Genomic DNA, 12,292 nt, shown 5'->3' with positions numbered 1-12,292 from the left:
CACAATAACGCAAGCTGTATGTTATGGTAAAGTTATTTAAAAAAATCTAACACAGCGGCTGCATTAAGAACCAGTGTATCTTTCATTTGCCATACAAGTATTTTTATGTAAAGTTGTTGAGTTCTTTGGTCAGATTAGGTGAGTGTCCAAAATATCTCCGTAGATTCTGGTGAATCGATGCTACGTATTCACAATGTATAACCAGGATTTGTAGCTATAAATATGCACATTTTCGAACAAAACATAATTGTATTGTCTAACATGTTATAAGACTGTCACCTGATGAATTCGTTCAAGGTTAGTGATTAATTTTATATCTTTTGCTGGTTTTTGCGAAAGCTACCTTTGCGGTGAATAAATGCGTTTGGCTATTGTGGTAAGCTAATATAATTCTATATTTTGTTTTCGCTGTAAAACACTTTTAAAAAATCGTTAATATTGGCTGGATTCACAAGATGTTCATCTTTCATTTACTGTACACCGTGTATTTTTCATAAATGTTTTGAGTATTTATGTATTTCACGTTGCTCTCTATAATTATTCTGGCTGCTTTGGTGCCATTTCTGATGGTGGCTGCAATGTAAAACGATGATTTATACCTGAAATATGCAAATTTTTGAACAAAACATAAATGTATTGTATAACATGTTATAAGACTGTCATCTGATGAAGTTGTTTCTTGGTTAGTGACTAATTTTATCTATTTTGTCGGTTTTGTGAAAGCTACCTATGCGGTGGAAACATGGTGAAAATATGCGGTTGTGTGTTTGGCTATTGTGGTTAGCTAATAGAAATACATGTGTTTTCGCTGTAAAACATTTTTTTAAATCGGAAATGGCCAGATTCACAAGATGTTTATCTTTCATTTGCTGATTGGACTTGTGATTTCATGAAAATTATATCCCTGTCCCGTTAGGCTAGTCAGCTTTTTTGGTGAGGACCCCAGATCCGGGAGGGTGATGAAGTAGAGGTTAAGCACCAGCTGTCAGCTCACTGCACATGGCTCATCTGTAAATACCACATCCCCATTGTTATTTTTCTTAGCTCCTTTGCACCCTTGTATCTCTACTTGCACATTCATCTTCTGCACATATATTCCTAAATTGTTATTATTTTGCCACTATGGCCTTTTATTGCCTTATCTCCATTATCTTACCTCATTTGCACACTGTATATAGACTTTTTTTAAATTGTGTACTGTTTGATTAGTCCATGTGTAACCCTGTGTGTGTCGCACTGCTTTGCTATCTTGGCCATAAGAACTTGTTCTCAACAAACCTACCTGGTTAAAGACGTGAATTTTCTTTTTTTTAAGACAGATGTGAGCATTAGGCCTTGCAGTGTGAACAAGGCTCAAGTGCACTGATCTAAAAGGCAAAACCGATCCATTGATAAGCTGTTCTATACTCCGATGCTTTGGGAATATGGGCCTAGAACCCGAAGGCCATTGGCTACGTTTAGACAGGCAGCCCCAATTATGATCATTTTTTCACTCATTGGCCTTTTGACCAACCCGATCTGAAAAATAATATGTTGCGATTGGTTTAGACCAATTAGTGGAGAAATATCAGAATTGTGCTGCCGGTCTACATGCAGCCATATAAATAAATGTCTAGCTACGCAAACACCAATACAGACCAAAGACTAAACTAGGAAATGTCAGTTGGCAGCAACACTTTAACAAATGACGGCAATATTTCAGATTACTCTAGCATGTAGTGCATAATGGTGAAGACAGAAAGTCAGTCGAAGTAGCATTAAATAATTTATTTTTCAAAGAGATTAACAGGCATCTCTTGAGATATCGTCTGTTGTGGTAGTCCCTTCACTGGTTGAGTTCGCCAGGAGCAGATGTGGTGCTTATGTCACTTTGTTGTAGGGTCATCCTCCTTGTGTGCTGGGACATCAGGACCGGCATCAACCTCGGTGAGTTGGAGTGTGCTGCTGCTTGGAGCAAGTCTATTATGGGCCACCACGACAACAGCGCCTTCCAATTCTAGAAATTGGATAGTGGACAGAGAACATATCCCTTCTTTATGAAACCACATCAAAAGCTCTGAAGTCAGAGGCAGATATTTAAAAGTGATTCTGGCAATTGCCATGTGCGGGTTTTTTCCCTCTAAAATAGCAGTACCATCATCCCATACATACCCTTTCAATAGGTTCCAATCTCATACTGATCCTCAGTCAGACCCTCTTTCTCTGTGGTAACCTCAAGGTCTCCAATGGGCTCAGGTGTAGGAATCAACTCAGGATCTGGGGTGAACTCCAGCTCTGAGAATAGACTATTTAGCACAGAGCCTACATGCCATTATCATACATGCAAAACAGTAACATACTGTCATTACCTCTTTGGGCGATTAGTTCTTTCCGCCTGATGAAGCCATCATATGTTGCAGAGCTAACGAGGCCGTACTTGTTGTTGGGTCCGAGGGTCGGACTCAAGGGAGAAACCGCATTTTGGGATTGGGCGAAATAAGGTCCTGGAATTAATTGTAACAGATTAACACAGCCAGTGTTGGCAGAATTGCTAGCCTATAGGGATAGGAAAAGACAGGTGTCCGAAGTGGCACCCGATGACCTATAGAGTGCACTACTTTTGACAAGTGCATCATGGTCTGGGCAATAGTCTAGACATCCTGGTTGCCTCCCACACATTATATAAACTGGCTTTACACTTCTGTACGTACTAGAATGCGAGTTGGCAGACTTAGTTGCTCTATGCCAATGTCACTACCTTATCCGCTTGAATACATACAAAATAGCTAGCAAGATGAAGATCAGTTATTTTTAATGAGTGCATTATGCCAGTGGCTAGTTTGCCTCAACTACCTAACCTAAAACCACTGCAAAGGTATTCCCTACAAAATTTGGTTTCAAAACATGACGTTCTGCTATATCTACCTCGTGATCTGTTGGGAGAATTTGCCAACAAGTCAGTCATTGAAACCAGACCCAAGTCACTGCTGTTGCCTGGGGTTGGGTTATCAAGACTACCTGATCAAAGGTAGTGCACTACATAAGGAATAAGATTACACCATGTCAGAGTCAAATTACCTCTCTTGTAGTCCATGCCACTCCAACGACTGCCAGGTGATACGGGCTTCCTGTCCCCTGTTGAGGCAGGGAAGCCAGGTATATCGATATCTCCACTCATCCGTGGAGATACAGGTGTACTCTCCTGTTTACTTGGGAGGAACATCACAGGGCCCAAAGTAGTATCCTGGTCCCATACTAAAAGGACAACACATTATTTAAACACATGCAACACACATTTGCAGTCAAGACACTCAATTCGTCTTCCCTCAATTTCCATCTCAACCATATTGGAGAAGGTCCCACCCCTGCAATGTGTTTTGAGAAGGTGTTGATGGAATAGAGGGATTAAGATGTCAAATACACCTTTCTTGGCCTTCATCCCAATACTCCAATTGTCAGGTTCAAGTTGGCTACCACCTAGTCTTGGACTGAGGGGACGTTGTGCTGGAGCTTGATCAACCCCCTTCTGTCTACTCAGGCTTGTACAACGCCCACATAGCAAATCATTCTCATCAGCAGACCTCCATCTGAAATGTATGAAAGAACTACTCATGGACCAAGAACACACCACTTTAAAAAATATATGGTTATTCCAGTGAATAGGTCACAGCAGCTAAGGAAATGTGACTTATCCCACCTGCCATCAATGAAGGAGCATGCCTTGTTGCTAGGCTCTGCATGGTTCGTGACAGGGACTGCCATAAGGTGGCAGGTGATGTACAGCTGTAAAAAAACAGGATAAGCAAAACAAAGATGCAGAATCACAGTAGCCTACATAATGTCTGTAAATGTTACTGTAGAACCATTTAACTACAGTACCCATAATGGCCTCTACAACATCTGTTCTTTTTAAAACTACAACCCTCACCTCTGCCCTGTCCTCCTGGTAGAACCTAAAGGCATCAATGTGGAACCCGAGCTTGTTGTCCTGGGTTCTACGCATGAAACCAGAGCGGGAACCAGGCAGCTGGGAATCCGTCAAGCACCTGGAGGGAGATAATATTAAAATATTAAGCCATTTTCCCCCCTGCTTACCCATCACTCTCAATGAAGACATATCTGGGGACAGAGTTGCTATCAGGGTCCAGTGTGGCCACGCAGCTGCTAACAAAGACCCTGAGCCTGGTGTGGTGAGCAACCCTGACAGACGCCTCAATGTTGATGGGATCACCCAGGAAGTAGACTGCAGAAACCCGCTCATAGAGCCAGTCACCTGGAAAGGAAATGGCAGTAAAGACAGGATATCCAATAATGAACTAATGGAGCCTAACAATACTCCTTATAGTCCAAGGACCATCTGTTTAGATGTGAATTGGCCCTGGCAGCTAAAACATCTATTGCAGTGTAGTTCAACAAACAAATCCCTCTCATATCACTTCACAAGCGCAACACTTACTCTACCCCATTTAGTTGTATTTCAGTGACAACACGTTTGTGGCGTCAATCTTCCGTTTTTTCAAACACTTGGGTAGACACAGATAACTAATTAGCACAGGTACGCCTCTGTCTTCTGTATGTTAACAAGCACTGTCACATGGAACAATGTCCGTGTGGGAACCCTATAAAACATGTAGTAATTTATCTTTTTACAAAATGTATCGCTGATATGAAAAACCGTACTGCAAGCGATGCGTTTTAAAATTACGAACGCGAGTCGCTATTAAAACTACCCCGGCCAGAACATATTGTCAATAGTCGCTCAACTAGTGAGCATCAAATAATGGATTAAAATGAGGGGTTTGTTAACAGGGCCTTGTTTTAGTAGGCAAACTGTATAACGTTGTAGATAGGTTATTGGGGACACTTCTTTCTGGACTATGCATCCCGGATCATTCTCATCAGAAACGCTGACTAGCATTGCATAGCGCCACAGGGATATAATATAATTTCATGAAATCACAAGTCCAATACAGCAAATGAAAGATAAACATCTTGTGAATCAAGCCAACATGTCTGATTTTTAAGTGTTTTACAGCAAAAACACAACATATATTTATGTTAGCTCACCACAATATCCAAAAACATTTTTTTCACAGAAAAGATAGCTCTCAAAACCCACAAATAGAGATAAAATTAATCACTAACCTTTGAACAACTTCAGATGACATCATGTTATACAATACATTAATGTTTTGTTCAATTATGTGCATATTTATAGCCACAAATCGTGGTTTTACATTGGCGCCATGTTCAGAAATGGCTCCAAAATAGCGAAAGTAATTACAGATAGCAACGTGAAATACACATCATAAAATTTGATGAAAGATACATGTTTAACATATAATTAAAGATACAATGGTTCTTAATGCAACCGCTGTGTTAGATTTAAAAAATAACTTTAATAAAAAGCACAGCATGCATTAATCTGAGACAGCGCTCAGCCATTCTCCACCATGTTGGAGTCAACAGAAATACAAAATTACATCATAAATATTCCCTTACCTTTGATGATCTTTCATCAGAATGCAGTGCCAGGTATCCTAGTTCCACAATAAATCGTTTTATGTCCATTACTTCTGTCGAATTAGCAACTTTGGCTAGCATGTGTAGTTCATGTGGCCATCGAACTTTACGCTAATGAACAAAAACTTCAAAAAGTGATATTACAAATCGAATAAACTGGTCAAACTCAGTTGAGAATCAATCTTCAGGATGTTTTTCTCATATATATCCAATAACGTCCCAAACGGAGCATTTCTTCATGTCTATCTAACGCATTACAGACAAGGACATCACATGCGTAGTGTGCGTGGCCAGAACTGGCAATATGCCTGACCAGTCACTCCATTGACTCTCATCCGGTCCCACATCAAGCTATATGCTTCATTCCACATTCTACTGCCTGTTGACATCTAGTGGAAGGCGTATGAAGTGCATACAGATCCATAAATATAAGGCAATTGAATAGGCGATGCCTTTCACAGCAACCCATTTCAGAATTTTCACTTCCTGTTTGGAAGTTTGCCTGCCATATGAGTTCTGTTTTACGCACAGCTATAATTCAAACAGTTTTAGAAACTTCAGAGTGTTTTCTATCCAATAGTAATAATATGCATATCATGATCTAGGACAGAGTACGAGGCCATTTAATTTGGCCACAAATTCATCCAAAAGTGAAGATGTCACCCCCTATCCCTAAGAAGATAAGTTGTCTGATGTGATTCCGTATTTTGCATGTCAGAGGGGCATTTGTGCTACATAGTACATTTATATCTGCCTGCGGCTATGGAACCCTGACCTGTTCACTGGACGTGCTACCTGTCCCAGACCGGCTGTTTTCAACTCAGCAGAGAGTCAGCAAAGCAGGAGCGGTAGAGAAACTCTCAATCAGCTATGAAAAGCCAACTGACATTTAGTCCTGAGGTGCTGACCTGTTGCACCCTCGACAACTGCTGTGATTATTATTTGACCATGCATGAACATTTGAACATCTCCACCCGGCATAGCCAGAAGATTACTGGCCACCCCCCATAGCCTGGTTGCTCTCTAGGTTTTGGCCTTTCTAGGGCTTGCCGTTTGGGGTTTTAGGCTGGGTTTCTGTACAGCACTTTCATATATCAGCTGATGTAAGAAGGGCTATATAAATAAACGTGATATCTGAACATTTAATTCACAGGTTTTACCAAGCTTCTGGGAGAGCGCCATTGTATCCTTTTGATTGATTATCTGAATGTTCAACAAAATTGTACCCTGAAAAATGCAGCCCAGGATTTATATACCCACTTGTCATAAGCTTCAATGAGAACTGCAGGGTGTCTTCAGCAGGCACTGTGGCGGTGAAAGGGATCCAGGTCGGCTGGAGAGGAGAGCTGTCCAAACTGTACTTCCTGAAACAGAAAGTACAGACCGGTAAATACACCAATAGGTCAACGCAGGATTCCTATGATCGTCATACAACAGTATAGCCTAAACTCACCTTTCATAATGACACTCAACTGGGATTACAGCACCAGCCATTCGAATAACGCCATCTGGTGTGGTTCTGGGTGTATATCTGAGGAGGTTTGTGTAGATCAATGAGTCTTCGTTCATCTGTGGAGTCACAAAGCAGCATTTAAGAGAAGGTTGTTTCAAGAAGTCAACTACTGAAAACAAATAATATAAATATATTACCAGGTACTTGGTTCCACAGTCCGAAAGTGCTGCAAATATTCTGTACTCATCTCCGGCTGCTGACGCTGTAGCCCTACAGTGCTCTTGGTACTGTTCAACTCCAAGTCGCAGGTCATCCACGTCGATGAGATTACCGAGGTTAAACAGATCAGCCTTCACGACTATCTCCATGTAGTCTGAATGGCACGTCACAGCGACAGTTTCTACTCGAACTGGCCTTGAAACTGTTTGTTGGAGTGGAGGCTGTTTAAAGCGTGGACGATTGTCAAATTGCGGTGTTCGCCTTGGAAGTTGTTGCCATGTGTCAGTGCTATAAGTATATGACAAAGCAGGAGAGATTAAGAAGTTTTCCACAAGTAAAAACCAAACCAGTTGCTTGAACAATAACCTGAGCGTGTTTGCCATCATGAGTCCCATGCCAACAACTAATGTGACTCTGTAGGTTACAGGACAGCGTGCCTCTGCTATGCTACAATTGATGAAACTGAGGTAGCTTTTAACAACCAACCAGGCTGCACACCTGGGCTGAATTACGCCCTAATTGGGCCTTGCATCTGATTAGTCAAGATCTTTAATTGGCATGCATGTTCAAATCAAATCACATTTTATTTGTCACATACACATGGTTAGCAGATGTTAATGCGAGTGTAGCGAAATGCTTGTGCTTCTGGTTCCGACAGTGCAGTAATATCTAACAAGTAATCTAACAGTAACCCCAACAACTACAACTAATACACACAAATCTCAAAGGGGTGAATGAGAATATGTACATATAAATATAAGGATGAACGATGGCCAAGCGGCATAGGCAAGGTGCAATAGATGGTATAAAATACAGTACATAAATATGATATGAGTAATGTAAGATATGTAAACATTATTAAGTGGCATTGTTTAAAGTGGCTAGTGATACATTACATCAAGATGGCAAGATGCAGTAGATGGTATAGAGTACAGTATATACATATGAGATGAGTAATGTAGGGTATGAAAACATTATATGAAGTGGCAATGTTTTAAAGTGGCTAGTGATACATTACATCAAGATGGCAAGATGCAGTAGATGGTATAGCGTACAGTATATACATATGAGATGAGTAATGTAGGGTATGAGAACATTATATAAAGTGTCATTGTTTAAAGTGGCTCTTGATACATTTAAGTAAGGTAAGGCTCCGTTTTGGGACCACTATTGTTTTCACTATATATTTTACCTCTTGGGGATGTCATTCGAAAACATAATGTTAACTTTCACTGCTATGCGGATGACACACACCTGTACATTTCAATGAAACACGGTGAAGCCCCAAAATTGCCCTCGCTAGAAGCCTGTGTTTCAGACATAAGGAAGTGGATGGCTGCAAACGTTCTACTTTTAAACCCGGACAAAACAGAGATGCTTGTTCTAGGTCCCAAGAAACAAAGAGATCTTCTGTTGAATCTGACAATTAATCTTGATGGTTGTAAAGTCTTCTCAAATAAAACTGTGAAGGACCTCGGCGTTACTCTGGACCCTGATCTCTCTTTTGACGAACATATCAAGACTGTTTCAAGGACAGCTTTTTTTCATCGACGTAACATTGCAAAAATCAGAAACTTTCTGTCCAAAAATGATGCAGAAAAATGTATCCATGCTTTTGTCACTTCTAGGTTAGACTACTTCAATGCTTTACTTTCCGGTTACCAGGATAAAGCACTAAATAAACTTCAGTTAGTGCTAAACACGGCTGCTAGAATCTTGACTATAACCAAAACATTTTATCATATTACTCCAGTGCTAGCCTCTCTACACTGGCTTCCTGTTAAGGCTATGGCTGATTTCAAGGTTTTACTGCTAACCTACAAAGCATTACATGGGCTTGCTCCTACCTATCTTTCCGATCACTCACTCACTCACTCACTCACTCACTCACTCACTCACTCACTCACTCACTCACTCACTCACTCACTCACTCACTCACACACACACACACACACAGACACATACACACACACACACACACACACACACACACACACACAAATAAGCCATCAATGACACCTGACTGTCCCCAGTCCACCTGGTCGTGCTGCTGCTCCAGTTTCAACTGTTCTGCCTGCGGCTATGGAACCCTGACCTGTTCACCGGACGTGCTACCTGTCCCAGACCTGCTGTTTTCAACTCTCTAGAGACATCAGGAGCGGTAGAGATACCGTGAATGATCGGCTATGAAAAGCCAACTGACATTTACTGCTGACCTGTTGCAGGCTCTACAACCACTGTGATTATTATTATCTGACCCTGCTGGTAATCTATGAACATTTGAACATCTTGGCCATGTTCTGTTATAATCTCCACCCGGCACAGCCAGAAGAGGACTGGCCAACCCTCATAGCCTGGTTCCGCTCTAGGTTTCTTCCTGGGTTCCTGCCTTTTCTAGGGAGTTTTTCCTAGCCACCGTGCTTCTACACCTGCATTGCTTGCTGTTTGGGGTTTTAGGCTGGGATTCTGTACAGCACTTTGTGACATCAGCTGATGTAAGAAGGGCTTTATAAATACATTTGATTGAATGTGCAGGGGCACCGGTGTCGAGGTAATTGAGGTAATATGTACATGTAGGTAGAGTTATTAAAGTGACTATGCTAGATAATAACAGAGAGTAGCAGCAGCATCCCAATCTATAACTAGAGTGGCTGGAATCTTTGACAATTTTTAGGGCCTTCCTCTGACACCGCCTGGTATAGAGGTCCTGGATGGCAGGAAGCCTGGGCCGTACGCAGGGGCGTTTTCAGAATTTAAAAAACACTCCCGGGCCCCTAACATAGAAATCAGAATGTTTCAGATTAAAATAACGTACTGAACAATGTGTTATTAAATGTACTAACTATAAGCTTCTGCTGCTCTATACTACAATTGTGCAGATTCTAGTTTCCACCTTCATCCTTTGCCTATATTAACAGTATTGCAAAAAAAAAGGGTTCCTAATGTTAACAAAAGCTGTCTATGTCATGAGATTTTCATTATGCTTTATTATAAATAACTACACAATTGGTGACTTGTTTTTTTAATTGTAGTCAGTTTTAATGTAGAATTTACCAATGAGCCATGTTTCAGATTAAATAATTTATTACCAATTCTTATAAACAAGGCTAACCCTTTTCTGCCTCATGCATAATTCCTAAACATATGCCTACATACACAAAATAAAAATAATCCTTAATTATGTGGACTGCAGGCATACATGTGGTACATACAGAAAACAAGCATCTTTGAAACTGCAACTGTAGTGTCCATGCATTTTGTGGGCATTCCTGACTAAGTTCAACAGGAGATAAACCATAGCAGAAAATACTCTGAAACAGTCTTTTGCCCATCCCCGGGCAGGCTTGGGTAGAACAGGTTTTAAGGCTCCCTTGTTTCCTGTAAACAAAACTCAGAGGTTACACTGCACCAAGAGCCCAGCACCGAGCCTTCTTGTTTATAATGTATTTAAAGTAACATTTTCAAGCTAACTGGTTTTCATTTGAAAGGATGGCAAGACTGTTCAACCTGTCTTGGCACATTGTGGATCTTAGATAGTTCTTTATAAGTTTCAGCTTACTGAAGGCACGTTCACCTCCAGCTACTGTTACAGACATTATACAGAAGATTCGCAGTGCAATATACACCTCTCCAAAAATGCTCTGTAACTGCATCTTGGGGATGGCATTTTGGAGCTCTACATGAGAAAAAACATCTGAAAAAGGGGCACTATACAGTGCCTTGCGAAAGTATTCACCCCCTTGGCATCTTTCCTATTTTGTTGCCTTACAACCTGGAATTAAAATAGGTTATGGGGGGTTTGTATCATTTGATTTACACAACATGCCTACCACTTTGAAGATACAAAATATTTTTGATTGTGAAACAAAACTTCAGCGTGCATAACTATTCACCCCCCCCAAAGTCAATTCTTTGTAGATCCACCTATTGCACTAATTACAGCTGCAAGTCTCTTGGGGTATGTTTCTATAAGCTTGGCACATCTAGCCACGGGTTTTTGCCCATTCTTCAAGGTAAAACTGCTCCAGCTCCTTCAAGATGGATGGGTTCCTGCTGGTGTACAGCAATATTTTAATCATACCACAGATTCTCAATTGGATTGAGGTCTGGGCTTTGACTAGGCCAATCCAAGACATTTAAATGTTTCCCTTTAAACCACTCGAGTGTTGCTTTAGCAGTATGCTTAGGGTCATTGTCCTGCTGGAAGGTGAACCTCCATCCCAGTCTCAAATCTCTGAAAGTCTGAAACAGGTTTCCCTCAAGAATTTCCCTGTATTTAGCGCCATCCATAATTTCTTCAATTTTGACCAGTTTCAAAGTCCCTGCCGATGAAAAACATCCCCACAGCATGATGCTGCCACCACCATGCTTCACTGTGTTCTCGGGGTGATGAGAGGTGTTGGGTTTGCGCCAGACATAGTGTTTTCCTTGATGGCCAAAAAGCTCAATTTTAGTCTCATCTGACCAGAGTACCTTCTTCCATATGTTTGGGGAGTCTCCCACATGCCTTTTGGCAAACACCAAATGTGTTTGCTTATTTTTTCTTGAGCAAAATTTTTTTCCAGGCCACTCTTCCGTAAAGCCCAACTCTGTGGAGTGTACGGCTTAAAGTGGTCCTATGGACAGATACTCCAATCTCTGCTGTGGAGCTTTGCATCTCCTTCAGGGTTATCTTTGGTCTCTTTGTTGCCTCTCTGATTAATGCCCTCCTTGCCTGGTCCGTGAGTTTTGGTGGGCGGCCCTCTCTTGGCAGGTTTGTTATGGTGCCATATTCTTTAAAAAATTTAATAATGGATTTAATGGTGCTCCGTGGGATGTTCAAAGTTTCTGATATTTTTTTTGAACCCAACCCTGATCTGTACTTCTCCACAACTTTGTCCCTGACCTGTTTGGCGAGCTCCTTGGTCTTCATGGTGCTGCTTGCTTGGTGGTGCCCCTTGCTTAGTGGTGTTGCAGACTCTGTGGCCTTTCAGAACAGGTGTATATATACTGAGATCATGTGACAGGTCATGTGACACTCGGATTGAACACAGGTGGACTTTATTTAATTAATTAGGTGACTTCTGAAGGTAGTCTTATTTAGGGTCTTCATAGCAAAAATCATAGCAAAATACATAT

The 12,292-nt window shown here is 41.2% G+C and overlaps 1 protein-coding gene across 1 annotated transcript; it reads right to left on the bottom strand.

Moving 5' to 3' along the window:
• Window positions 1–1,752: 1,752 nt before the first annotated feature.
• LOC139558468 (zona pellucida sperm-binding protein 3-like) lies at window positions 1,753–7,639 on the bottom strand. The gene is made up of 11 exons (XM_071373625.1): window positions 7,153–7,639; window positions 6,956–7,071; window positions 6,763–6,866; window positions 4,075–4,252; window positions 3,908–4,025; window positions 3,677–3,762; window positions 3,403–3,566; window positions 3,058–3,234; window positions 2,349–2,483; window positions 2,152–2,274; window positions 1,753–1,996 (listed from the first exon to the last, which is right to left on the bottom strand). The coding sequence occupies exons 1-10, from the start codon at window positions 7,567–7,569 to the stop codon at window positions 2,156–2,158; spliced, it is 1,614 nt and encodes a 537-aa protein (XP_071229726.1). The 5' UTR covers window positions 7,570–7,639; the 3' UTR covers window positions 1,753–1,996; window positions 2,152–2,155.
• Window positions 7,640–12,292: the final 4,653 nt, after the last annotated feature.

This window comes from Salvelinus alpinus, chromosome 29 (assembly GCF_045679555.1).
Source record: "Salvelinus alpinus chromosome 29, SLU_Salpinus.1, whole genome shotgun sequence".
NCBI lineage: Eukaryota > Metazoa > Chordata > Actinopteri > Salmoniformes > Salmonidae > Salvelinus > Salvelinus alpinus.
Note: the sequence above shows the minus strand (reverse complement) of the source record. Positions and strands in the feature narration are given on the sequence as shown.

What these genes read in the sequence shown, in the direction of transcription:
- LOC139558468 (XM_071373625.1), bottom strand. Translation starts at nt 7,569, where the DNA reads ATGGGACTCATGATGGCAAACACGCTCAGGTTATTGTTCAAGCAACTG. An exon ending in ACTGTGGAACCAAGTACCTG is followed by an intron (nt 7,072 to 7,152) that starts GTAATATATTTA and finishes GTGACTCCACAG; the next exon opens with ATGAACGAAGACTCATTGAT. An exon ending in TGGCATGGACTACAAGAGAG is followed by an intron (nt 2,484 to 3,057) that starts GTAATTTGACTC and finishes AATTAATTCCAG; the next exon opens with GACCTTATTTCGCCCAATCC.